General features: G+C 45.9%; 3 protein-coding genes across 8 annotated transcripts; 2 read left to right on the top strand and 1 right to left on the bottom strand.

The window, feature by feature from the left end:
* The first annotated feature begins 158 nt into the window (after positions 1-158).
* dclre1c (DNA cross-link repair 1C, PSO2 homolog (S. cerevisiae)) lies at positions 159-7,147 on the top strand. Of its 5 annotated transcripts, none has more exons than XM_058065782.2 (15): positions 267-479; positions 572-623; positions 1,133-1,217; positions 1,292-1,351; positions 1,438-1,493; positions 1,564-1,665; positions 1,754-1,826; positions 3,018-3,158; positions 3,225-3,326; positions 3,400-3,536; positions 3,596-3,650; positions 3,725-3,813; positions 6,114-6,226; positions 6,303-6,389; positions 6,453-7,147. In XM_058065782.2, the coding sequence occupies exons 1-15, from the start codon at positions 371-373 to the stop codon at positions 7,043-7,045; spliced, it is 1,854 nt and encodes a 617-aa protein (XP_057921765.2). In that variant the 5' UTR covers positions 267-370; the 3' UTR covers positions 7,046-7,147. The 5 variants fall into 5 exon arrangements, with proteins under 5 accessions (XP_078653634.1, XP_057921767.2, XP_057921765.2 ...); XM_058065783.2 differs by having other exon boundaries at positions 268-479; positions 6,114-6,208; XM_078797508.1 differs by lacking the exon at positions 572-623 and having other exon boundaries at positions 159-479; positions 6,114-6,208.
* On the bottom strand, positions 5,816-14,411 carry cpm (carboxypeptidase M). 2 transcript variants are annotated; one of them, XM_058065812.2, is made up of 10 exons: positions 14,252-14,411; positions 13,807-13,965; positions 13,427-13,524; positions 9,580-9,752; positions 8,565-8,664; positions 8,257-8,362; positions 8,024-8,194; positions 7,765-7,917; positions 7,549-7,697; positions 5,816-7,480 (listed from the first exon to the last, which is right to left on the bottom strand). In XM_058065812.2, exons 1-10 carry the CDS (start codon positions 14,364-14,366, stop codon positions 7,238-7,240), a joined length of 1,467 nt encoding a protein of 488 aa, XP_057921795.2. In that variant the 5' UTR covers positions 14,367-14,411; the 3' UTR covers positions 5,816-7,237. The 2 variants fall into 2 exon arrangements, with proteins under 2 accessions (XP_057921795.2, XP_057921796.2); XM_058065813.2 differs by having other exon boundaries at positions 13,807-14,034; positions 14,252-14,396.
* Positions 14,412-14,493: 82 nt separating this feature from the next.
* On the top strand, positions 14,494-25,328 carry LOC131124856 (NACHT, LRR and PYD domains-containing protein 3-like). The gene is made up of 8 exons (XM_078797503.1): positions 14,494-14,507; positions 20,143-20,399; positions 20,775-20,846; positions 20,918-22,748; positions 22,819-22,989; positions 23,079-23,252; positions 23,322-23,368; positions 23,447-25,328. The coding sequence occupies exons 1-8, from the start codon at positions 14,494-14,496 to the stop codon at positions 24,022-24,024; spliced, it is 3,144 nt and encodes a 1,047-aa protein (XP_078653629.1). The 3' UTR covers positions 24,025-25,328.
* The last annotated feature ends 870 nt before the right edge of the window (positions 25,329-26,198 follow it).

Here is a 26,198-nt window from a genome sequence, read left to right as displayed (position 1 = left end):
AAAGGTGTGTTTCTGTTCACATGAGAGGGAATATCGCGATTGAAGGCAGATATTCTGTCAGGGTAAACATTAGACCACGTGACACAATTCACAATTCCGTCTGAATTCACCGGGCTGATTCGCGCTGGAGCAGGAGCCTCCGAACATCTGGCCTTCATAGACCGGGTAGGCTACTGGCCTAGTAGGATGCAGACCCTGAATTCAAGCACAGCCCTCGAATTCAAACACCGCCAACAAATGTACACTAGAGGGCGGAAGTCATTTAGAAAAATACCAGAGAAGAAGAATACTTTCGATGGGCGGGACAGACAAATAATAAATTGTCAACATAAACAACTTGCTGGTTCTCTATTAAAAGACGTGTTTAAATATGAGCTCATTTGCAGGACGAATGAAAGAATATCCAACCATTTCTTTAGACCGCTTCGACCACGAGAACTTACAAGCGCGTGCGTACTTCCTGTCTCATTGTCACAAAGGTGAGCTAGTCTGCTAGCATGCTAGTTTCACGCTGCTGCTACTTTAAGCATCGAGCCTCCTATCAACAAAACTAATTTATGCTTCTGGCTAGATCACATGCGAGGAATTAAAGCACCAAAGCTGAAGAGAAGGCTGCAGTCTAGGTGACGCCAATTGAGTCACAATAATACACAATGCAAGAATTGTAGCAATGTTACAAAACCCGTATTTTGGCGATTAAAAAATCTAACACTGAGCGTTTGCGCTTTATAGGAGAGTCCTTGACGACGTCCTTAAAATGCATTCTTTCATATGACATCGGTTGTATTTTTTGTTTACGTCTTCATCTTGACCACACCAAGTCAAATTAGTGCTTGGAAAATTAATTACAACTTTTTCAAACTTATGGAATGGAGCTGTGGAACACGATAAAATGTATATGGAATATTAGTATACTTTAATATCTAAATGCAGGTATCAAAATTCAAGTCGTGCTTTAGCAGATAAAATTATATTTTACAAATTTTGTAACATTGCTACTCTATGTAAGAGTTATTACACTAGTGTGTAAATAAAACACTAATTATGTTACATTACATTTGTAGTTAAGCCAACATTGTTAGCTTATACTTCAAAGTGTGTGGTTATATCTTGATTTTGTGTTACTTTGCAGCCGCAAAGTTAAACTTTACTGCTCATTTGTGACGAAAGAGCTGCTGTTGAGCAGCCCCAGGTATCATTTCTGGGAAGACTTCATTGTGAGTTGTCCTTCACACGTGTCTCAAATAGGATGATGATCATTTTAGTCTGAATGGATGCTGCTTGCTTTCAGGTTGCCTTAGAACTGGACAGCCCAACTCAGATTTCTCTGGTGGATGAGGCTTCGGGAGAGGTGACAGCTGACACTGAGCTCTCTGTCATGTGTTTGATGAAGAATGAATGAATGTGTGTGTGTGTGTGTTAAATGCGTGTTTGCAGAGGGAAGAGATTATTGTCACACTCCTTCCTGCTGGTCACTGTCCAGGCTCGGTTATGTAAGTTTGGCTCATTGCAGCTCGTGGTCAAGGTGATGTGAAATCGTAGATGATGGCAATGTGTACGCAGGTTCTTGTTTGAAGGTTGCAGAGGGAACGTGTTGTACACAGGAGACTTCAGGTTGGGGGTCGGAGACGTGTCACGGATGGAACATCTGCACTCAGGAAGCAGGTAGGTCCCAACCCTTCTCCTCACGTGTGTATTAGTGGAGCAACATGCAGCAGTCATGTGACTCTTTCCAAAAATCTTTACTGCACAGCGTGAAGGATATTCAGAGTGTGTATGTGGACTCCACCTTCTTTGACCCTCGCTTCTACCAGATTCCTTCTCGGGTATGTTCACAATGAATGCAGCACAGAAATACTGTCAAACCTTGCTTCAGAAACACAATTCGTTCCGAGACCAAGGTATTTTTCCCATTGAAATGTATCAAAATAGAGTAGAGAGATCTCTAGAGTAGAGAGAAGCCAGAAGCCTTAGTCTTAGTCCAAGGAATATAGAGGAATATATCTGAAATATATCAGCCTGGAGAGATGGTTCTATAGCAGAGGACAAAATGTATTTGTGAAGTAAACAAAGTAATTTAACTGAAGTCATATTCCTTGTTTGTGTATAATAAAGCTCATTCTAAAGGCCCTGATGGATGATGACACCAAGTAGGGCTGGTGATGGAAAGCAAGAGGGAAAGATAAAGTGCTCTTGCAGGAACACACCCAGCTGCAGTTTTGTATTTATTTATTTTATGTTGATATTTTGATTCACATGTTTTTTACACAATAGTTTTATTTATTGAACGAAAGTTAAATTTATTATTTTTGTTATAGGATTCCATTGTGCATATTGTTGTAAACAGGAAATATGATTTTTTTATATGACTTTTACTTGAGTTTTACCGTGAAAAGTTTGGGGTCTTTATGCCGTTGAGACACGCCTGGAGTTTAGCCAGCTGACTAGTTTGGTTAGCTTTCATTGACAAGTACAGTTGTGTGTCATCTGCATAGCACTGGAAGTGACTGGAGTGTTTTTGTTTTTACAGTCACATAGTGTTCAGCACACAGACGTTATAGGAACTGTGTTCACATTTGTACATTTTTCAATGTATTTATAATGAGTGATATTGACCAAGGCTCTTAGACATTTTCAGGGCCACTGGAAAATAGGCCATTATTTAAAAAATGAACTTTGAGAGGATAGTTTTGTTTGTGTTTTTAAGGGCTTTATTTTTGTACTATTTGACACACACCTGATTTTTTTTTTGCAGTTCCCAGGGTGTCCACCTTTCATCACTATTTGAGCTGTAAAATATTTGTCTTGGACATTTCAGTTATACACTACTTTATTTACCAAGCACACCAAACTCCCACAAAATGTACAACCAAACACAAAGGAAAGTAACGCTGGCCTTGGAAAATAAATCCGATGACAAATTGAATCCAACATTTTTGCTGTTGTGACCCTTGGGAAAATCTGGAAAACGTTTAAGCCAAATGACGGAAGAATTGGAAGGCTATTTTTTCTCTCAGGAGGCGTGTCTGAACGCCATTGTGCGTCTGGTGGGCGACTGGATCGCTCAGAGCTGCCATCACGTGGTGTGGTTGAACTGCAAGGCGGCCTACGGCTACGAGTACTTATTCACCAAGTTGGGAGAGGAGTTCAACACACGGGTAAGCACACACACACAGCCTGTACATGTGCCATCTTGTCAGTGCCCTGCCTCACGACCCCCTCAGGTGCACGTCAACAACCTGCGGATGTTTCGGAGGATGCCAGAGATCCTAAGCTACATGACCACCGACCGCAGGACGCAGATTCACGCCTGTCGACCCCTCAAGGTCACAACCCCCTACCTCATACAGTGGTCATCTCCTCAGTGTCTTCATGGAGGTGTCGTGTGCGTTTGTGCAGGATGAGATGTATCTCCATGGCAACCGGACACCGTGCGGCAGCACATCCCCGGATGGGACACGTCTTCACGTGATGAGCATCAAACCGTCCACTATGTGGTTTGGAGAGAGGACCCAGAAGACAAACGTCATCATCAAGTAAGGCGGACTGTCTCATTTCTATCTAGCTTAGATCATCAGCTGCTGCTTGATTCCAGATCAGGAAGCAGTTCCTTCCGAGCCTGTTTCAGCTTCCACTCGTCCTACTGCGAGGTGTGTTTACTTCTTGATGTGGGTTCCTTCACACAAATGTCACATCTTTGGAACCACTGTGCTCCATCTTTCAGATCAAAGACTTCCTGTCCCACCTCAAGCCTGTGCACGTCTATCCCAATGTAATCCCGCTGGGACGCACGCTCAGTGAGGTCACACAGATGTAAGTGGCTGTCAGGAGTGAACATACTAAATGCTACATGTCTCCCACACCCTGCTGTTTCATTGGGGGGGCATTACATCATCATCCAATTGTCATGAACCTTTTGTGCGGACAGGCAAACCTTTTGTGCCATGTTTCTAAAGCTTTTTAACCAATAGAAAGTGTATTGTAGTTCCCGCAGGAGCACCCAGCATGCCTTGCGGGCACTTAGTAAATAAGTAACAGTTAAAGTTACTGGTTTGTGTTATTGCTTATGAATTGTTACCCAATGGTATCCATTGTTTTGTGTTAACATACCTGTTATGCGGCGTCATGTTTGATGATTGCTGTTTCCACTGGGTTGTCAATGGGCATGGACTGGTTAACAGTTTAAAGGTATACCATGCTATGAAAAAGTCACAGTTTCAAAACTACTAAGATTGCGAATCATACTATTTTTACAATATGAGATAGCGGAGGTCCAGCGGAGCCATTACCTGAAATACTTTGTCACAATCTGTGTTATCCCTCACATTTGAAGTTGGTTTTGATATTTTCAAACCACAGGTGTGTGCTTTCGTATTAGCATTGAGCGGCAGCAGTACAGCCGTGCCTATGTCGCTGTTGTGGGTGGACATATTAACATAAATAAGCATTTAATCTCCACTAACAACAAGCAACAACCACTTGGCAACGTCACAGTTGCTAACAATCACATGACCTTGTGGAAAAGTCTGTCCTGCCACTTTGAAATAACATAACATTTTGAGTTTTTTTACATAATTTATATTATTTACGTCATTTATGTTATGGCCAGTAACACTTTACAATCAGGTGCACAAAATTACAGTTTAATGAGGAACAAACTTACCTAACCCTAACTACTACTTATTAGTTCCTCATTAGTTCTTCTTTAGTTCCTCAGTAATTACTCTGCTCCTTAGGTCTTCCTCAGTCCCTCAGTAACTACTCTCTACTCTAATCATTAGGTTTCCATAGTCCCTCAATAACTATTCTACTCATTAGTTCTTCCTAAGTTCCTCAGTAACTACTCTACTCATTGTGTGCTTTGGTCACCCAGTACCGACTCTACTCATTAGGTCTTCCTTAGTTTGTCAGTTACTACTCGTTGTCTTCCTTAGTTCCTCAGTAACTACTGTACTCATTGTCTTCCTTATTAACTACTTAGTCTTCCTTAGTTCCTCAGTAACTACTCTACTCATTGTCTTACTTAGTTCCTCAGTAACTATTTGTTGTCTTCCTTAGTTCCTCTGTAGCTACTCAGTCTTCCTTAGTTCCTCAGTAACTACTCATTGTCTTCCTTAGTTCCTCTGTAACTACTCTACTCATTGTCTTCCTTAGTTCCTCTGTAACTACTCTACTCATTGTCTTCCTTAGTTCCTCTGTAACTACTCTACTCATTGTCTTCCTTGGTTCCTCAGTAACTACTCTACTCATTGTCTTACTTAGTTCCTCAGTAACTATTTGTTGTCTTCCTTAGTTCCTCTGTAGCTACTCAGTCTTCCTTAGTTCCTCAGTAACTACTCATTGTCTTCCTTAGTTCCTCTGTAACTACTCTACTCATTGTCTTCCTTAGTTCCTCTGTAACTACTCTACTCATTGTCTTCCTTAGTTCCTCTGTAACTACTCTACTCATTGTCTTCCTTAGTTCCTCTGTAACTACTCTACTCATTGTCTTCCTTGGTTCCTCAGTAACTACTCTACTCATTGTCTTCCTTAGTTCCTTTGTAACTACTCTACTCATTGTCTTCCTTGGTTCCTCAGTTACTACTCGTTTTCCTTAGTTCCTCAGTAACTACTCTACTCGTTGTCTTCCTTAGTTCCTCAGTAACTAGTGTATTTTAGTGTACCTCACTGTAAAGTGAGACTGTTGTGAAATTCTCGAGCCACTTGATTGCATTTATTTGCATTTTGGTTTTGTGTGATTTTACTAAGAAAATATTTGTGCTGTGACTAGCCACGGTAGAGTGCACTGACAATTACATTTTATTTTCTTTTTTCTCCTTTCAGTAAAGATATTTCAAATTAGAACATTTTAGAGCTGTAATTATAACCATCAAACTGTGATATTTCTGCCCAAGGTTATTATATGGTCATAATCATGTAGGCTCATGTCTGGTTGTCAAGGAAGTCTCCATTATGTGGAGACAGCTCATTCTAATGTGAAAGTGAGAAAGGGTGCGCTAACTGCAAGTATATGTGTTCGTGCATGTTTATTTGTGGCGGCTTGCGACTGATAAATGAATGTATCAGAAACTTTGACTCAGCATCAAGGTTGACAGTGTGTTGCCTTCCAACAGGCTCCAGCTCATGTGCAGGAAGCCGTCAGAGGAGGCCTTGACATACAAACCACTAGGGGTGCTCAAGCGCAGCGTGGCCATGACACCACCTCGTGGTGAGGCTTTAACCACCAGTCAGTCAAACACAGGACAACATGTCTTTCACTGGAGTGAATGTGGTCCCCGACACTCGTATCTTTGTCCAATCAGATTCCGACAGTGATGATGGGCTCTTTGATGGGATGGATACGGCGCCAGTGAGGAAAAAGCCAGCACTGAGCTGCCACATCAACAACGGTACATCTGTGTTTTAGTTTCTTGTTAGCACGCACATGTTAATCACTGTTTACAATTTGACAGCTCCTAGTGCACGTGCCACAGCTTCTTCTGCCTCTAAGGGGGACTCACTGCATCTGTCACACCAGCCGCCCAGTACACACAATTACACAAACAACTATATGGACTGCACAGAGTCCAATGATGAAGATGAGTCGAGTGACGAGGAGGCGAGCACTCAGGCAGAACGTGGCTTAGAACGGCCCCCCAAGTGGGAGGACTTCTTCACTGTTGAGACACTACTTGACAGCCAGAGCAGTCTCGACAGCCATTCACAGCCCGGCTCCGTCCCAGGCTCCTCCCCCTCCAGGATGACGGGATTGCAGACACCTGAAGCGTTCAGCCAACAGGAAGAGAACCTGGATGACAACTTTAGTCTGGCTCTGTCCGCCTCATTGTCCGATCATTCCTCCCAGACCCAGGACTCTAATCCCCTCCACAGCGGCATCCCATCTGAGCCGGAGGAGCTGCCGGAGTCTCAGGCATCATCAGACTTTGACATTCCCTGCACCCCAGAGTCCAAGAGGCCATCCCCTGACAAACTGTCTCAGCTGTACAGGAAGTTGGCGTCAGGAGAGGATGTGCTGGTGGAGACAGGACGTCGGGGTTCTGTGTGACAGGAAGTTACAGAATCTTTACTTCCTGTTGTCATTCCTGCTGAGTTGTGATGAATTACAAATGCCTGTCTCGGAATAAAAGGTTCAGATATGAAATGTAAATAATGCAATCATCTTTCCTGTAAAGATCCTGAGTCTTTTAAGTTATTTTTTGTGCATGAAAGTCTACATAACACATTTTGCTTTCATGTATCAACTGATCAGGGAGTTGAGCACGAGAGCCAACCCCAGCCTGGTAACCATCCTTGTCCACGTAGGCGTATCCGGGGGCCCCGCTGCCTCTACTTGGACCCATTTTGTGGGCGGGGAGGAGGGGCTGCCAGTTGTCATGGTGATGCGACGCAGCAGAAAGTCATGTTTGAGAGCAGAGTAGTGGTCCGGACCATAAGGGACGTAAAGGGTCTCCGTCAACACGTGGTGACCCGGATACGTCACCTGGCAAAGGCAGAGGGTGAGACCTTGAAAACATAGTTCACATGTCCACCACTAGAGGTCACTGTTACCCTGAAGGTGTGGTTTCCTGGCAGCAGCAGTCGGTAGTATTCTCCATGTTGGTTCGTCAGGAAGGGGCGCATGTTGCTCCGACCTTTCACCTCCACCACAGCATTCTGCACCGGCGCTCCTGAGCCATCAAACACACGGCCTTTGACCCCTAAAAGCATATTTCATGATGCTTAACGGGGCTTTCTAGTGTCTGATAGCTGAGCCTCGCTACTGACCCAGGTGGACTTGCTGGATGAAAGCCAGCAGGCTCTTCCTGTTGTCCATCCACAGAGCAGGAAGTTGTTTGGCTGGCGGGAACTTGCAGCACGACACTTCCAAAGTCAGTTCCAAACACTGTGCCCACACGTAGTTGTAGTCCTGCATCCCACCTGGGAAACAGCTCAACATCAGGGGACAGGGCTAATTCCTGAAAGGCTTTCATGTTAGTCATGGCTAACACAAAGCTAACTGCGTGAGGTATCGTGACGTGTTCACCTGATAGAGGGTACCACCGGTAGCCATTGGTGATGCCGTCTGCAAAGGACACGGGTTCGCCACAGCTCCATCCCTGGTGCATGGAGGCGTGGTTGTGGGAGTATACCTTAGCCAGGTGGACAAACACATCATTGTCAGGCGTGAGGCTAGCCCGACCCACCAACTCGCTGCCTGTACACAGTATGAACACATCTCAACTCAATGTGACACCAGGAGCGGCCACGTGCGTTTACCGCCATTGCTGTTGTCGTAAGGGTAGCTGGCAACCAGAGCGCCGCCGTGAAGGTTTGCAGAGAGGACAAACGTCTCCATCTTCAACCAGCCAATTACAGCTTGGACCTGCAAGGACGTGCACATTAGCATGCGTCAGTAGTAGGGAGATGGAATGGAATGGCCTTTATTAATGGCCTTAAGATGTACAACGAAATTGGAGAGCTTCTCTTTTCAGTGCATTAGTCAAGTTTAAAAAACAAAAAAGTATATAAAGTAGAGTAAAAAGACAATTTAACAAGATATATACAAGATATATATCTTCACTCACCTCCGCCTCTCTCCTCCACACATCCACTGGCTGACCCTCTCGCAGGGCAGCGAAGGCGTCAGGGAAATTCCTGTTCAGGTCGATGCCGTTACGATTGAACCTGACCAAGAGTCACATGATGTGAGGACGTTATCTCAGCCGAACAAGCCGAATATGGTTTTTCAACGCAACTGCCTCTCACACACACACGCACATAGATGTGTGAACAAATACTGCCATACATTACCGTACAAAAGACTCCTTGTTATACCTGTTCAGTTTTGGTTTATTTCAAGTTGACACGTGTGCGGCCGTGACTCGGAATTACTACGCTGGTCTGGTACGCGAATGTGTCACGGTCGCTGCTAGTTTCGGGGTTGATGCTATGAATAGCTGTGTGCGTCTATAAACGTCAATTATTTTAACGTTCGACGCCGCCGATCTATATCACTTTTGTATAGTGTTTTGTGCCGTTACAACCAACCACCAGGCTTGTTGCTAACTGCCTGGTTAATTAGCCTCGTTAGCATTGCTACTGTGTTGCGGTTCAATTGTGCACATATTGCTAACTCATGTATATTGTGGTGGGCTTTGTGCTTATGTTTGGTTCCATTGTAGTCACTTTATAGACTCATAAGTTTGTGCTCACTAGCATTGTTTGTGTGCTTGTTTCCACACAGAAACCACACACGCACATACATACGCCCGCATGCGCACCCACCTACCTATGATGTGTCACGTGATCAAAATTAAATAAAGCAAGCCATCAATCTGGATGTGGACTTCCCTCATTGCTACTGCGCTCACCTGAACAGTATTGCTGTCCGGACCCGACGCCCTGGACCATTACTGCACCCAATTAAACCCCCTTATTATAATTACACACACTAGTGTCTTGGTGTGTGTACAAATGTGTGTAATCAGATGTTTTGACATCTGGAGTTTTATTGTGGGAGCTGCAGCAATGTCCAACGAGCAGCAGAGGGCAGAACATACAACAAGAGGACATGGCACTGAACTATGTGCGTGCATGTACCTGCCCTGGCTCAGCTGACAGTGAGTGTCAGAGTCATCAAAGCCGTCAGGATTCATGGTGGGCAGGATGTGGATGCGGGTGCTCTTCAGTAGCTGCAATGACCAGGACTCATTGCCACGGTAACCACGCACCAGCTCATCCACCAGCTGTAGAAGCAGCTCTCGACCTAGGACCTGGACCGCAAACACACGTCATATAGTTCTTACTGGACAGCATCTCAATTATGTGAGACATCAAGATACATCTTTCGCATATTTGTGCATTCTAAAAGACAGAAAAACAAATAAAAAGATGTGTCCCATACATGCATCCTTTGCTGCCTCTTGTTAGCTGTTTTTATATCTTTAGAACACACAGAAAAGAGAAACACAGGTGTGTTCATGCCTCACATAAGGACTGGGGATGATGGAGAAAATACCAAAAAAAGCGCACTTTCCTTTAAGTGTTTAAAAGGAGAGGAGCACTGACAAGTGTGCTACAGCGAGGGAGGAGGCAGGACAGGATGTGATGTTATGAGGAGAGAATGAATGGATGACGATGTGCTGAAAGCAGGAGGAAGAGGAGAAGGGTGGGAAAAGTACAAACGTATCAACGCACGTTACGACAAGCTCACCCTCTGGCCATCCGGCTGGCTGCCAAGGAAACCGTCTAACACACACACAGTGGGTGCTACTGTACGTGTGCCTGTGTGAATACAGTCACATGCTGTGTAGGCATTGCACACAAAGACTGAAACATGAAGTACACACTGGAAGTGGTTTGTGTTGACATGGACTAATGCAGATGAAGCTAAAGACATAACACTCTTGTTGACCTAGCCAAACAGGAAGCCGCCATCAGTGGCTGTTCTTCCTGCTGTCATCTGGTTCAAACATCAGGGACATTTGTCGTCAGGAGGAATCTGGGCGGCCTCAGTAAGAGGAGCAGCAGCTCAACAACATTCTGTCCTGCCGGTACCATTACCCAGTGGCGTGCAAGGAATTGTTGGGCAGTGGTGTCCCCCATCAGGCACCAACCTACTGATGCGGTCTCATTTCGCAGCACACACACGCACAATTACAGCAGACACAAAGGTAAACTTTTTAGTCTCCATCTTTGTCAGGCGATGGTGCCTATACACTGTAAACAGTTACTGTTAACAGTATTTGATCAGAAAAGCAAATGGCCTTTTCTTTTCATTCTCAGGTACATATCTACACCCATTTTGAGTTGCTTACAGACACCAATGTGGTTTGTTTTTTGATTATTATTTTCCATAATATGGTTGTCTTCGTTCCTTTCGGGTGTCTGCCTCTGTAGCTGACATTGAAACAACCTTCACTCCTCTTGCAAGCCCTCATCTGATACTGCTTGGTAAGCATTTCATTTTTTCATATGTTACATTGATCATTATTTTGAGACTATAGATGTGTACATAAAGTAAATGATGTTGATGACGTGAAGTTTCAGGTGGAACAGAGAATGTCAATATTGGATGCTGGATGATCACTCTGGAGGGGCGTGTAATGTCATCTTTGTGTGGAGTTTGCATGTTGCATGTTAGAATAGTTCCAAGATATAGTTTTCCTTTCAGTCTCTAATCATAGACTATTCTGATTTCAGTTGCTTCATTGGTATCAATCCAGAGACAGGATGGAAGACCACCTGAGGAAAGCGTGTCTCCAAGAAGACTGGTATGATGGTCCAGAAGAAGTCTGCCACAGTGAATACACATGTCTCCACATTACTGAAGAACCTCATGGACTTTGAATAGGACTTCATATAGGTCAGTGAGCTCTCTCGTCTCATGCGCTTAACTCCATATGTAGTTCTGACATTGTCACATTAAACCATAAAAGACTCTGATACGATCAGCTTTATAAGCATGTCATGTTATTGTACATATCTGAGTTATTTTGATTATTTTGTTTGCTGTTGTTTTAGAGCATCGACACTGCAAGTCAGTGAGATGAACAACGGCCGGGAACGTGATGATCATCTCTCCCTGACTGAATAATCTTTGCTTTGAGTCAGGAATGTCCACACCTACTCAAACCAAGATAAACTTGCACCTATACCTTGCAGAACTCTTTAGGAGGTAAAACACAAGCCTCGCATGACTCTATTGAGGTAAGAGAACAGGCCTACCTCACCACTTTACCAAGAGCCTATGTCACAGAACTCTTTTAAGAGCTCTTGTTTTTCCCCAAATGTTGCCATTGATGCATATTTACGTTATACAAGTTCTTACTGAGATGCTGTATATTTCCATACATGGCAGTAAATTGATGTTCTGTATATATAACTGCTTTTTGATAGAACATATGTGTACCTCACAGGACTATTTTAAGTTGGAAAAACACCAGCATACCTACAGTTTTCTTCAGAAATTATGCAATTGATGAATATTTTCATATTCATATTCAGTTCTTACTGATGTGTATTTTCACAATGGTTTTGGAAAAGTGTGTTCTTACTGTTCTTACTAATACATGGTTGCAAACAGCAGGGAATATATTGGAGTACATTTAGATACAGTAAGCATTCATAAGCATTTTTCACACAATTTGTTAGTCAATTACTGTATTTGCCGTGTATTAGTTGCTTCGGTATTCGGCCCAATTGTTTGAGCCAAGGTAAAGTTCAATATGGTAAGATAAGACACTATGTAAAAGAATAGTATGGAAACAGTTTTGTTGTGTTTTCATGTCTGGTAAGGTCTCTTGCATGCATTTTGAAGAATTTATTTGTTTGTTTATCTGACGGTTTTTAGTTTCTTTGATTATTCTTATTGTATTTTACAGTAGCAGTATTCATGTTGACCCTGCTGTTTAAATAAACATTTGTGTGATTTATATTCTTTGTAAATTCTCTGTAATTTAACAGGAAAATTGTTAGTGTAATTTTACATTAGTAAGTTGTTAATTGAGAACTGTAAAATAACAGTACATTACTGTAATGTTTATCTTGTCTACAGCACAGTACTGTAATACTTGAATATACTGTAATATACTGTTGTTGTCGATCACAGTGGCGCACCGTAAAATAACAGTTTGAAGCTGGCGATTCTAGCTGCCAGCAGTGGACTGTAATTTAACAGTAAACATTTTTATAGTGTAGGTACGTGCGTGAAAAGTCAATGTTTACAGTTTGACCTGGGTCACATGACCTGCACACAGTACATTCAACTTTACTCTTTGGAACTCAACATTCCTGCTGCTAATGTGTGTGTGTGTGTTTTAAATAATTGGATTTGAAGCTGCAAGACAATATTTTTTTGTTGTATCATAACAATGACAATAAAGATATTCTATTCTATTCTAAAACATGCAAGTTAGGTTCATTGGAGACTCTCAATAGTCCATAAGAATGTGAATGTCTATATGTGCCCTGCCATTGAAGATGCAGGCATGGCTGGACAAATAGCCTAAGCGATCTGATAATAGTAGCACCATCTTGCCAGGAGAAGAAACATTTCAATGTTAATGAACACACGGCGTGTCTGGTTGCCATGGCAACCACACAGCACTAGCGTGAAAGTATTCTTTAACAGATGAGTCATGGCTGGACATACACATACACAAGCACACACACACAAGCACACACACAGTCAGCAATCAGGGTCAGTGGAGTGTGTCGGTTCAAAGGAAACTTCAGAGGACCTGTTCAAATGGTCCATGCACATGCCATGCCGTACACACACACGCACACACGCACGCGCACATGCACACATAATGAATAGAGCAGTGTGCACGGAGCATGTTTGCCTGTGAATGGCTTTTGTTGATCTCCTTTTACACCCACTTCCTGTAAGCAGGGAGGGTCCCTGAGTGAGTGAGTGTGTGTGTGTGTGTATCTGTTGCCTCACCTCATTTCCATGCATGTTGGCCACATATTTGAACTCGGGGATGCCAACAGTGTGAAGGCGGGGGCTCAAACCCAAAACCAACACCCACAGCTGCTGACCTGTTACACAAACACTCTTCACTTTTCTACACATCCATGTTGTCCTAATGCTTTTTGTCACACACACGCAAACACACACTCACAGACAGCTAATCTGAGTTAATCCAGGACACCAACTGGCATGTCTCCAGTGTGTGTGCGTTGATTGACCAGATTAGGACGTACTGCATTAGATTATCTAGAGTTTACAGTCACATTATCCGATCACACAAACCACACAGTCGGTGTCATGGTCGCCGTGGTGACAGGCACCTGAGATCTGACCCTTGTGTGTCTGTTTACCTGCGACTGAGCGGCCAATGGTGTACAGGTGAGCGATGTCGGGGTTAGAGGCATTGATTTGGTGGAAGTAATGCTCAATATCATCGTTGCTGTGGTAACGATACTCCAGCATCATGGCGGTGGGGATGAGAATGAGGATAAGGATAAGTGTTGACATGCCTACAAAGCAGAATAAAACCATCAAGGGTTCATAAATTGTCAACATTCAAGTGTCAACTTGGTGATGATCTGAAAAAGAGAGAAGAGGTGACAAGAGTTTATAATTAAGAGCTAATAATTCATGACAATAACTTCTATTCTGTAGTCTATTCACTTTCAAAGAATATTTTATCTTTTACTGTCCTTGACTTTAAACGCACACACACTATTCAAGAACTTCCAAGTGGAACAGAAAAATCAGTTAATCAACTGACAACTTTGAGTGACGTCACGACGTGACCGTTACCTGCGCGTGTCCCCAGCCTTGATGTGACGGCAGCGCGTGCCGACGAGCCTCTGGTGAGCGCTCCTTCTTTACTTCGGTCAGGCCGGTTGGGGCGGAGCTTAGACGAGCCCCACATTCAACAGGTTGTTGAAGCGATGATTCAGCTCAAACACTCAACGCAGCACACAAACGCACACATAGTTAGCTCAGTCAACTAGCTAGTTGGCGCCACAATGTGTTACCTGACGCCCCCTGGTGGTAGAATGATTCCCAACAGGTAGCGGCCTTTGGAATGTTTAGGCTTTTTTTAAGACGTAGTTTTATTGTGAAAACAAGGACCGTCATACTTGACGACCCTAACCACTCACAGGATTAAGCAACCCTGCACCGGCCTTTTCACCCAGTTTTTGACGGGCAACGGCGGACTTCTTTCAACCAGTCAGGTAAGCAAAACAATAAATCTTATGCCAGCAATGAAGCAGCAAACTAATGATACTTTATACTTTGAATACGGTCGCCAATTCAAATATCCAACTAGCTAATGCCGTGCACTTTACCTGACGTTAATGCTAGCTTTAACCAGGAAGTGGCCCAGACCGCGCGTTACTTGGCCAAATATTTTGACTCTTGGGCCGCATTGAGTTAACAAAATTGGCCCGGCGGGGCAGAACATATATTTAACAGACACACACACCATTTAATGCTTATAATTTTCCTTGTATTATTTGTCTTATATCTGTTAAAGTGTTATACTATCAACTGTATGTTATCATGTCCCTTTTTTCAGGAGCACTTTAAACATCAGACCACATCAAACTATGTCATTTAGTTTTACAATTTTTAACTTTTTGGTAATTCTGGTGGCCTTGGTGGGCCGGATGTGGCCCCCGGGCCGTAGTTTGCCCATCACTGCACTATTCACTTTACTTGTTTACCATGGTGAAGTTAGTTTTTCACGTTGGGCGTTGGATATTCATCTCGGTCGCTGTTAATTTCAAGTTGGAAATTAGATATATATCGCTGCCTAGCAACAGTGATAGCGCTGTTGCTATGTACTAGGTCCCACTCATACTTGGGTCAGTCAGTAAATGACTATTGTATTGAAGAGCGTTTGTTTTAAAAAAAAGCCATATATTCCAAATCAAACCATTAAAAAAGCCATATATTCCAAATCAAACCATTGACTTCCTCCAGGTAGTTTAGTAGGAACTAACATGGTTAAGTTACACATTGTCTATTCTGCATCTTAAGACACGCTCCAATATATAAACAACAGGATATGTGCCATTGTTTTCTCATAAGCTCTTTAAAAATACAAAACATTTGTGAATGTGTACTCTTGTTTATGTTCATGTTCAATGGTTTGATACTTGGTTATTAATAACCCTGGGAGAAATATGTGATAATTAATAAGTAATTCATAAAAAGGTTATTGTCACGCTCTGTGTGGGTTTGCACGTGACAGTTTATGTTTGAGTTCCCCGTTTGGGCTTTGGTTTCCATTTTGAACTTTTTGTATTGGACTTCCTCTTTTGCCTCCTTTCCTTAGTTGCCATGGTTACCCACACCTGTGCCTAATTTGTCCCCTTATTTAGTTCAGGTGTGCGCTTCTCCCTTCGTATGATCATTATCGTTTGTCCGCCAGCAAGTTGTGTTGCCTTATTTCCTGCTGCTGCAACTAATGCTTAAAATAAATATTATTTACCGGCATTTGGTCCTGCTCTCTGCATCCTGGGGTCTCACCGCAACAAAGACATGCACCGACGTGACAGAATGATCCCACCATTTGACGACGACCCCGCGGAGAGGGATTACTGGACCTGGCAGCTCCTCAAGGCCATGGAGGACGAGGAGATGGCGATACCGCCATGGGAGATGGAGGACTTGGTGTGCGGTCCGGACGACACGTATGTCTCAACGGCGTGGCTGTATCCCGGACCCGCCGAGGACACTCCACACCCTCCGCGACGCCGACGCAAGCCGCGGCGCCAAAGAGCGACGCCACGCTCGTTCTCCGCTCCGCGCCGAGCTAAGGTGGACCAGCCCTCACGCCCGGCCGGCCTCGAAGAACCCGATGACGATCTCGCGGAGCTCGACGAGAGGACCCGGCAGTTCTTCGAGGCGATGGAGCAGGAATGTGCCAGGTACACGCCGGAGGAACTGGATACCATGGTGTGGGGGCCGGACGGCACCCTAGTGCCCATGGCGTCGGTGTTCCCGGTACCCGCTGCACACCCTCCGACGCGGCGGCGACGCCGACGCACGGCACGTCGCCAAGAGGTGTGGCCGCCCTCTTCCGCCTCGCCATGTCACGCCACTGCACAGCACTACCCTCTCGCTGTGGCCGAGTCACAGCCCGTCGTGCGTTCCCCGACGGCTCCCGTGGCAAGTGGCGAGGCTCCCCGGATTCCTCCAGTTCCCAAGCCACGCAGCCCCAGGTGTCCCCAAGACCTGGCTCCCGTGCCCAAGCCACGCAACCACTGGGGTTCCTAAGACCCGGCTCCCGTGCCAAGCTGCGTGGCATCCCGGACTCCGCCCGTGCCCAAGCCGCGCAGCCCGAGGGATTCTCAAGACCCGGCTCCCGTGCCAAGCTGCGTGGCATCCCAGATTCCGCCTGTGCCCAAGCTGCGCAGCCCGAGGGGTTCTCAAGACCCGGCTCCCATGCCAAGCTGCGCGGCGTCCCTGATCCCGCCCGTGCCCAAGCCGCGCAGCCCGAGGGGTTCTCAAGACCCGGCTCCCATGCCAAGCTGCGCGGCGTCCCTGATCCCGCCCGTGCCCAAGCCGCGCAGCTTCAGGCCCAAACAAGTGGCTGTGGCCGGGACTGCTGACCGGGAGGAACCAGTGACCCTCCTCCAAGCCTCCCTCCTCCCTGCCCTGGTTTCGGCTCCCTCGGATTACGGCGTCTGGGATCCGCCTTCGAGAGGGGGGGCTAGTACCACCTGCTGGGCTATGGTGGAAGCACAGCCCAGCCCGCCGATGGAAGGGGAGAATGGCGCCACCTGCTGGGGGAGTGAGGAGGCACAGCCCACTCCACCTGTAGGACGAGCAGCAGGGCTTGCTGGAGCAGATGGTCAGGCTCTGGCATGGACGACGCCCGCTGCTTCGCCGTCTCCGCGTCAGGGCCGGACGCCCGCTTCTTCGCCGTCTCCGCGTCAGGGCAGGACGCCCGCTTCTTCGCCGTCTCCGCGTCGGGGCCGGACGCCCGCTTCTTCGCCGTCTCCGCGTCGGGGCCGGACGCCCGCTTCTTCGCCGTCTCCGCGTCGGGGCCGGACGCCCGCTTCTTCGCCGTCTCCGCGTCGGGGCCGGACGCCCGCTTCTTCGCCGTCTCCGCGTCGGGGCCGGACGCCCGCTTCTTCGCCGTCTCCGCGTCGGGGCCGGCCGCCCGCTTCTTCGCCGTCTCCGCGTCGGGGCCGGACGCCCGCTTCTTCGCCGTCTCCGCGTCGGGGCCGGACGCCCGCTTCTTCGCCGTCTCCGCGTCGGGGCCGGACGCCCGCTTCTTCGCCGTCTCCGCGTCGGGGCCGGACGCCCGCTTCTTCGCCGTCTCCGCGTCGGGGCCGGACGCCCGCTTCTTCGCCGTCTCCGCGTCGGGGCCGGACGCCCGCTTCTTCGCCGTCTCCGCGTCGGGGCCGGACGCCCGCTTCTTCGCCGTCTCCGCGTCGGGGCCGGACGCCCGCTTCTTCGCCGTCTCCGCGTCGGGGCCGGACGCCTGCATCTTCGCCGTTTCCGCGTCGGGGCCGGACGCCTGCATCCTTGCCGTCTCCGCGTCGGGGCCGGACGGCCTCTAGACTTTCGGCCGGAGACCTGGTTCTACACCCAGGGCGCCCGCCTGAGGATGCCTACCTCGCGCTTGGTCGAGGGCGCCCCCCGGAGGGTGTATACCGTCCCAACCATTCCCTCCATCACATGGAGGGGTCTTGTTGGCTCCGCCGGGCCTGCCGCCCCGGCCGGCCCCCTGAAGGGTCCCGTCGGCGACCCACCTCCGGTCCCCCCACCACCCTTCCCTCTGAACTGTTTCGGACGTCTGGGATCCGTCCTTGAGGGGGGTGTACTGTCACGCTCTGTGTGGGTTTGCACGTGACAGTTTGTTTGAGTTCCCCGTTTGGGCTTTGGTTTCCATTTTGAACTTTTTGTATTGGACTTCCTCTTTTGCCTCCTTTCCTTAGTTGCCATGGTTACCCACACCTGTGCCTAATTTGTCCCCTTATTTAGTTCAGGTGTGCGCTTCTCCCTTCGTGGGATCATTATCGTTTGTCCGCCAGCAAGTTGTGTTGCCTTATTTCCTGCTGCTGCAACTAATGCTTAAAATAAATATTATTTACCGGCATTTGGTCCTGCTCTCTGCATCCTGGGGTCTCACCGCAACAAAGACATGCACCGTCGTGACAGTTATTTTAAAGTAAACATGTGAGACAGACATATCCGAGAACTTTGGTTAGTGCCCTCATTTCTTTTTATGACGGAATTGAAACGAGGAGTCGGAACCGGAATCGTTCAAATTCAAAGGCCCAATCTTACCCCTACAACCCTTCACTAAAATATCTGTTTTACATACATTCAGTTTAGCAATGACCCAATTTGTTGATGGGTCATGTTCGTGTCCACGTGTACGGTGCTGTTTCACTCATCAGCCTCACACACACATGCACACGCACACGTACACACGTCACAATGTCATGCTAGCAAGGACTTTGTAACATAGTGTAAATTGACACACTGCATGAGAGCAGCCAAGAGAAGAAGAGTTTGCGTAAGTTGACTTTCTATTTTTGACACACTATTTATCATGAGAATCATTTCATTCATTTCTTTCATTCACTTGTAAAAGATAAAAAACAGGAGAATGTAAATACAAACATTCTTCCACTCTGGAATGAAAGAGAGCAGAAGGAGGACAAGTCTTATTTTATCTGCCTCTTTTCTCCTCGCAATTCAGTTTCATTCAGTCATTCATTCATTCATTCATTTTCTACGTGGGTCGAGGGGGGAGCTGGAGCCTGTCCCAGTTGTCTTCGGGCAAAAGGCAGGGTAGACCCTGGAATGGTCGCTAGCTAATCACAGGGCACATACGTATAGACAAACAACCATTCACACTCACAATTCAGTTTCAAAGAAAGTAATTTAAAAACAATAACATGAACAAAAAATATTTATATAGCAGCCAGCCACACAGACATAACCTTTTAGTTCCCCAGTTACAAAATGACACATGGTATGACAATCAAACATCATTTCCTCAACACACTGGCTTTAATTATTCTTTGAAATGGGATGTTTGATTTGGATTCTTTGGTTTCTTTGTTCGGATTGCTCTGTAAGGTGACTCCTTTTCTATCGGTTTAGTCCTGAATCTTGCTTTCTTTAAAAGATCTCTCTTCCTTCCTTTCTTCTGCTTCACTTTTCTGAATGTTTTTTCCAAGCTTTCAACATAGTTTGCTAAATATTTTAACAGAAAAATTTGAAAGATTTGTTGGATCTCCATATTGTTTTCTACTGATTATTCATATGGCTCCTTTTTGTGAAATAAAAATGGACTGAGTATATTTTATGCAGGCATTTCCCCACACTTAGGCCTAATAAGGATGTAACTTAATCATTTCATTTTTGTGTTGAAGTGAAACCGTAATTTAGTTGTCCTGTCACATGATCAGAGGAGCAGGAAGTAGCCATGTCATTTTGCTATATGCGGGAAATGGTGGCTCATAAAAGGTGCTGCCAGTAAATTGGTTGTAAACATTTACAACCAATGGCCTTTGCTCGCACTAAAGGGAATGTGTACCATATAGTCTGTTCATGTGACAACTCTTAGAAACGTTTTTGTGTTGTTGTATGAGTTGATATGCAAAGATCTTGTAAGTTCATTAATGTTACCACCACTAAGAATGACAGTATGAAGATGTTTTCCATGTTGGAAGGATGGCTCTGGAGAAGGAGAGCAAAGAGCTGCTGTGGGAAACATTCATGGGACTGAAGCAGGTCGACTTCAAGGCCTTCAAGTTTCACATGCACCTGCAGAAGAGCATCGAGGAGGAGGCAAACCTGGTGGATGTGATCCACGAATTGGACAAGAGGCATGGCAACCAGGCTGTGGAGGAGGCCATCAAGATTCTAGAGAAAATCAAATTATTAAATTTGGCAGAAAAGCTACGCACAGACTTCCAGGTGCTAAGAGGTGAGGCGTGTGCTCCACGTCAGAGGAACATGCATACACTAACCCAGTACCCTGGGTGCGGCGCGGGGAGGTGGAACACGAGAGGCTTTCATTTCAATGCTGACCTACCAACATGTACAAATTTATATTATTCTACATGCAATTTGCCTCTTGAATATGCTTGCATGCTCTCCATTTTGTTGTATTTTCTTGGTTTCGTTTTTAAGTTAAGTCTGTACAGTACAGGTAAATGAATAAATATTCATATCAGTTTCTGTAGTATTTCAAATTGGGGGAGGGGGCACGAAAAAAATGTCTTTTCCTTGGGGGGAATGACAGAAAATAACTGAGAAGCACTGCACCATCCTAGCGTATGTATGTGTTTTTGTTCCAAAGCTTCTGCCTCTGAGACCAAAAAAGCCAACCGGCCACAAACAAAGGAGAAGGGGCGCCTCAAGCGTCAAAGCAGTGAGTTGAGCAGCTAGCAAGAGAAGAACTAGCTTAGCACATGTGTGTAAACAGCATTTGCTTCTTCACAGGTACCATATTCTCTGTATCTGCTGACGATATTGCACAATACAAGTGGGAGTACCAAGACAACCTGCAAAGCGACTACATCAACGCTCCGGAGGGTGAGACTGAGCGCAGCCATCAGCAGCCGCTAGCGGACGTCTACATGGACCTCAACATCACCTACGGTGGGGTTGCGAGTCCCGACACGCAGCATGAGGCTCTTTACATGGAGATGTGTGCCGCGGTTGACAAATCTATTGAGCCACGGAATATTTTCAAAAGCTCAAGCGGAAAGCCACAACCCATACGCATGCTGTTGACTGTGGGCATCGCAGGGATTGGCAAGACCTTCCTGGTGCGCAAGTTTGTGCTGGACTGGGCTCACCGAAAAACAAACAAAGATGTGCAATTTATATTTCCCTTCACATTCCGTGAGCTGAACTTGGAGAAGGGAAAAAAGTTTTCACTGGCGGGGCTGATCAGACACTCGATCTACCAGGCCAAGCCCTTCAGTGTGGAAATGCTCAACGCCATCTTTGTGCGACTGCAGGTATCAGGGAAGCGAGACTACGAGAGTGCCCCCATTAAGATTGTCTTTGTGTTTGATGGATTGGACGAGTGCCGCCTCAAGCTGGACCTGACGGAGAAGAAGCCGGTGGTCTTGGATGTGACCAAGGCCTACCCGGTGGAGGTTCTGCTGGCACATCTCATCAAAAGGAACCTGCTTCCCTGCGCTCGCGTGTGGATCACCACACGTCCGGTGACAGTCCGTCAGATCCCTCCGAAGCTCATCGACAGCACAACGGAGGTGAAAGGATTTAATGATTTCCAGAAGATTGAATATTTCAGGAGGAGGTTCTCAAATCAGGAACATATTGTCTCCTACATCCAGAAATCTCGCACCATTTTTGTGATGTGCAGTATGCCCATCTTCTGCTGGTTAACAGCAACAGTTCTGCAGGATTTTTTGGACACTGGGAAGGAGGGAGAGTTGCCTGAAACACTGACTGACATGTACACCGAGTTCCTGCTTTACCACCTGAATAAAGGACAGAAGAGACACAAAAAGAAGGTTATCCAGAATGTCCAGGCCTTAGCAAAATTGGCTTTTCACCACCTGATGAAAAACAATCAGATCTTCTACGAGAACGACCTGCGGGACGGTGGCTTCGATTTCCTCAAAGCTGCAAAGGACTCTGGAATATTCACAGAAGTTTTTAAGCCGATACGGCCACTGCAAAAAAATCAACAGTGCAAGATGTTTGAGTTCATTCACCAGAGCATACAGGAATACCTGGCTGCTCTGTATGTGATGATGTCCCTCCTGAATGACAACAAGAACATTCTAGCAGAGTCAGATCTGTCAGTGGAAGGCATTCTTACACTTTGCAAGCAAAAATCCATCACAAAGCTCCATGAGATGGCTATTCACAAAGCGTCCAAGAGTGAGGGACTCCTGGACTTGTTCCTCCGCTTCCTGTTGGGCCTTTCTTTGCAGTCCAACCAGAATCTCCTTAAGGGCCTATTGAAGATTCCTAAGGGCTCTTGGCAAAGCAACGCAGACACCATCAAGTTTATCAAGAAAAAGATAGAGGAGAACTCTCCGGAGAAGAACATCAACTTGTTCTACTGCCTTAACGAGCTGAAGGATGATTCCTTGCTGGAGCAGATCCAACAGTACGTGAGTTCCGAAGGTTTGTCCACAGATAACTTGCCTCCCTCGATGTGGTCAGCCCTGGTATTCTTCCTACGCTCCTCTGACCACGCTATGAAGTCCTTTGAGCTAAAGAGGTACTCGGCTTCGCCAATGGGCCTTCTGATGTTGCTGCCAGTGGTCAAAGCTTCACACAAATCACTGTGAGGGCATTAATGTCAGCACACAGCATATTCAGCGAGTTGGGATATCATATTCCTGATTTGTCTTCAGGCTCAACGACTGCAACCTGACGAAGAGCAGCTGTCAGCTTGTGGCCTCTGTTCTCAGCTCACAGTCCAACCTGAGAGAGCTGGATCTCAGTGACAACAACTTGCACGATGCAGGCATCAAGCTCCTCTCTGCTGGACTGGAGACACCGCAGTGCACTTTGCAGGTTCTCAGGTTAGAACACGTTACAGGCTAAAGCACATTCCCGAGAGCTTTTGATACGGAAGGTCATGTCTTCCTGTCTTACTATTGGTTTGTTCCAGGCTCTCAGGCTGCATGATCACCAAGATAGGGTGCATGGCACTAGCCAAGGCTCTCAAGTTAAACCCCTCTCACCTGCGAGTGTTGGACCTGAGCTACAATCATCCAGAAGAGCATGGAAGTAAGGTCCTGAGGGAGACTCAGATGGATCCCAGCTCCAGCCTAGAGAGTGTCAAGTAGGATGAGAATATGTGTTGATCTTTAAAGTGTTTGGTCAACCAGTCATGGTCTGTGACTTTCTTCAGTTTGCAGCATGGCGGCAAAGAACGTTTGATTCCCGGCATAAAGAAATGTAAGACAAACTAAACGAAGTATAAACGAATAATACATGAAGTAGTTAAGACTTGTCCTCTTCTTCTTGTGTTGTCAGACATCAACAGACCGACTTTGGACCCCAACACGGCCCACAAAAACCTCTGTCTGTCTGACCACTGCAAGAAGGTGACTGTGGTACTGGAGGAGCAGCCATATCCCTCAAACCCACAAAGGTTTAACTGTTGGCGTCAGGTTCTATGTCGCACCGGGCTAACGGACCGCTGCTACTGGGAGGTTGACTGGGAAGGAAAGGTCGACATTGCCGTGACGTACGATGGAATCAGACGGATCGGGGAGGGTGTTGACGGCTGCCTGGGAGCCACAGACATCTCCTGGGCGCTGCTCTGCGATAAGGATGGCATTTACGTGCGACACAAGGACATAACTGTTGACCTGGGCTCCGACCCCTTTCCCACATCGAAAAAGGTGGCTGTGTTTTTGGACTATCCTGCCGGGAAGCTGTCCTTCTACAAAGTGAAGGCAGAGGAGAGAGCGCTGCTGCACACATACGAGCACACTTTCACAGAGCCACTCTATCCTGCCTTTGGCTTTGGCTTTGACTTTGACAATGGTTATTCCGGCTTTGGGAGCTCCGTGACGCTTGGCGGCGACGTTGTCTTCACCCGCTTCTGATCCTCAACCACAACAAGAGGGGGTGGCGCAGTCAACCGTCAGGAGGGCTTCAATATTAGTGCAGACTGGCTAACATGGCATTCTCAGCATGCAGTTTGCTTCACTGTTTGGAGATGACAGTCCTAGAGTCCTTTTTTGGACATCCACAGATTTGAAGCATTTAAAGATGCTTAGGATGATGCATGTGTACTTGTGTGGAATAGGGTTGAGTTCTTGTTGTCAAATAAGTTTGTTGTTTTTTCCACTTTTACAGTAAACCTCGGATATATCGGAAATTTGCTCACAATGGACAGATAAAAAAGAACCAATTTTTCTGTAATGCATTTCCAATAAAAAATCATTGCATATATCAGATTTTTTATAACGGATTTCGCCTATTTCGGACAAAATCTCCAGTCCCGTTCCAATTTCCCTCGCATATATCGGATGGCCGCATCGTGTCTTTCTCCTGGCTCCAGATTTAGGACAAATATAAAAGTGAGTGACGTCAATAATACTAGCACAGCAGTGAATGAGATCTTAACCTCACTATTGGAAATAACGTAGGCCTGACGGGCGTAACAGGGCCTAGCTTAATTAACAATTTGTTATGCTCAGAGTCCAATAAAGTTCAATTCTCATTACCTTACGTCTCTTTTCATTGCCCAGTCCAGGTACATTGGAAACATAGTCAAGGAAGTGCCTTTTTATAACGATTTACGCATATACCGGATATAAATCCGATATATGCGTAAAACAGACATTTTCCGGTATATGCATATAACGGATTTCGCTTATATCGGACAAAACCAATGGGAACAATTGAATCCGATATATCCGAGGTTTACTGTATTTGCAAGTCCAGAGAGGAGCCCTCTCAAAATCTTTTGTTGTGTTGCAAGCCAAATAAAATCCAAATGAGGCACTGGAAACAGGTACCAGGTAGAACCCAAAAAGTTTATTCCAAATAGCCGAGATGCACACACTACAATGAGACAGGCCCGTTGAGTCAGCCTTAGTGACTTCACAGCATAAAACCTTTATTTCTACTCAGCACTCCGGCGGCCTCTAGTGGACAAAAAATACTAATTGCAATTTCATTTGCAATGTCAGCATTTCACACATAAAGGTTAATAGTTCAGGTTTATCTATTGGAATCCAATGTTTTAATATATACGATTACACAGTGACACTTAAAGGTTATAAGTTATGTAAAAATACAACAAAATTGAACAATAGACTCTTTTTTTTCCTAAAAAGGACACTCTAGTTGCAGGGCTACCTCTAGTGTTTGTTTTGTAGGACCTTGCCATCAAACGTAGGCCCATTTGTTTCATACTCTTTTTTTGAAAACACATCTATGACGTTTAATAAATATTTATAGCCAGCGTTGTGATCATCGAGCGCATGCATATCGCAAAGATCTGCTTGAAATTGATTTAAAGGTCTTGCTACAAAAACATAATTCCTGGGAAAGTGCACCAAAGGATAAAAGTGATCAAAATGCACAGTCCGCATGCATAATTAAGGTATTTGCTCAATTTTGTTAGCTAAAGATAAAAGCAAAACACATAGTCTCACAAATACAAAGGATACTTTGGATATAAAGGATACACGCACCCACACACAAAAAAAGAGGACTAACGTGACAACTGACAGTTAAGGTGGAAACATCGAGTACGCATATGAGAGCTTGCTTTGCAACAAAGCAAAAGCAGAATGTTCCAGACGCCTTGATGCCCCAGTGAAGCCTTGATGCCGCTATCCTGCAAAGGAACGATGCCTTGATGCCACAGCGAACAAACGAAAGGAGAAACGCCATGAAAGCGGTTCAAGCAAGGGCAGTGGAGAAAGCTGATTGGTCCAGGACTCCAGCATCAGGACTCCAGCCTCGAATGTATAAAAGACCGGGCAGGGAAAGGAAGAATGCTTTTTGCAGCTGCGCTGTAATAAGACCCGCTTACTTGTAGGCATACAGGGACTGCAGATAAGCCTGGACGTCTGTATTAGGTATTGTTGTCAGGAATAAATAATCTGGTTCTCATTCTGTGATTTGGTTCTTTGAGATTCCCTTATCCTCTATTCGAAACCCACTTAGAGTCTTCTTGGTTTCTACAATGCACATGTGTTGAATTCGGCCGGGGTGGCTCACTAGCCGTCCGTAACACTGCTCTCGCACATATTCTCGCAATACA

This window comes from Doryrhamphus excisus, linkage group LG2 (assembly GCF_037039965.1).
Source record: "Doryrhamphus excisus strain RoL-2023G ecotype Guam linkage group LG2, RoL_Dexc_Guam_v1.1, whole genome shotgun sequence".
Classification (NCBI taxonomy): Eukaryota; Metazoa; Chordata; class Actinopteri; order Syngnathiformes; family Syngnathidae; genus Doryrhamphus; species Doryrhamphus excisus.
This window is presented reverse-complemented; position numbering and strand designations above follow the sequence as displayed.

Bases quoted from the DNA above. Each gene is read 5' to 3' on its own strand.
- dclre1c (XM_058065784.2), top strand. From the start codon at position 187: ATGCAGACCCTGAATTCAAGCACAGCCCTCGAATTCAAACACCGCCAA. The intron at 480-1,132 runs GTGAGCTAGTCT...GTTACTTTGCAG, and splicing joins CCTGTCTCATTGTCACAAAG to CCGCAAAGTTAAACTTTACT. The intron at 3,327-3,399 runs GTCACAACCCCC...GCGTTTGTGCAG, and splicing joins ACGCCTGTCGACCCCTCAAG to GATGAGATGTATCTCCATGG.
- cpm (XM_058065812.2), bottom strand. From the start codon at position 14,366: ATGTGGGGCTCGTCTAAGCTCCGCCCCAACCGGCCTGACCGAAGTAAA. The intron at 7,918-8,023 runs GTGAACACGTCA...GCTGTTTCCCAG, and splicing joins CCGGTGGTACCCTCTATCAG to GTGGGATGCAGGACTACAAC. The intron at 7,481-7,548 runs GTAACAGTGACC...TGCCTTTGCCAG, and splicing joins CAGGAAACCACACCTTCAGG to GTGACGTATCCGGGTCACCA.
- LOC131124856 (XM_078797503.1), top strand. The intron at 23,253-23,321 runs GTAGGATGAGAA...GACTTTCTTCAG, and splicing joins TCCAGCCTAGAGAGTGTCAA to TTTGCAGCATGGCGGCAAAG. The intron at 23,369-23,446 runs GTAAGACAAACT...TTGTGTTGTCAG, and splicing joins GATTCCCGGCATAAAGAAAT to ACATCAACAGACCGACTTTG.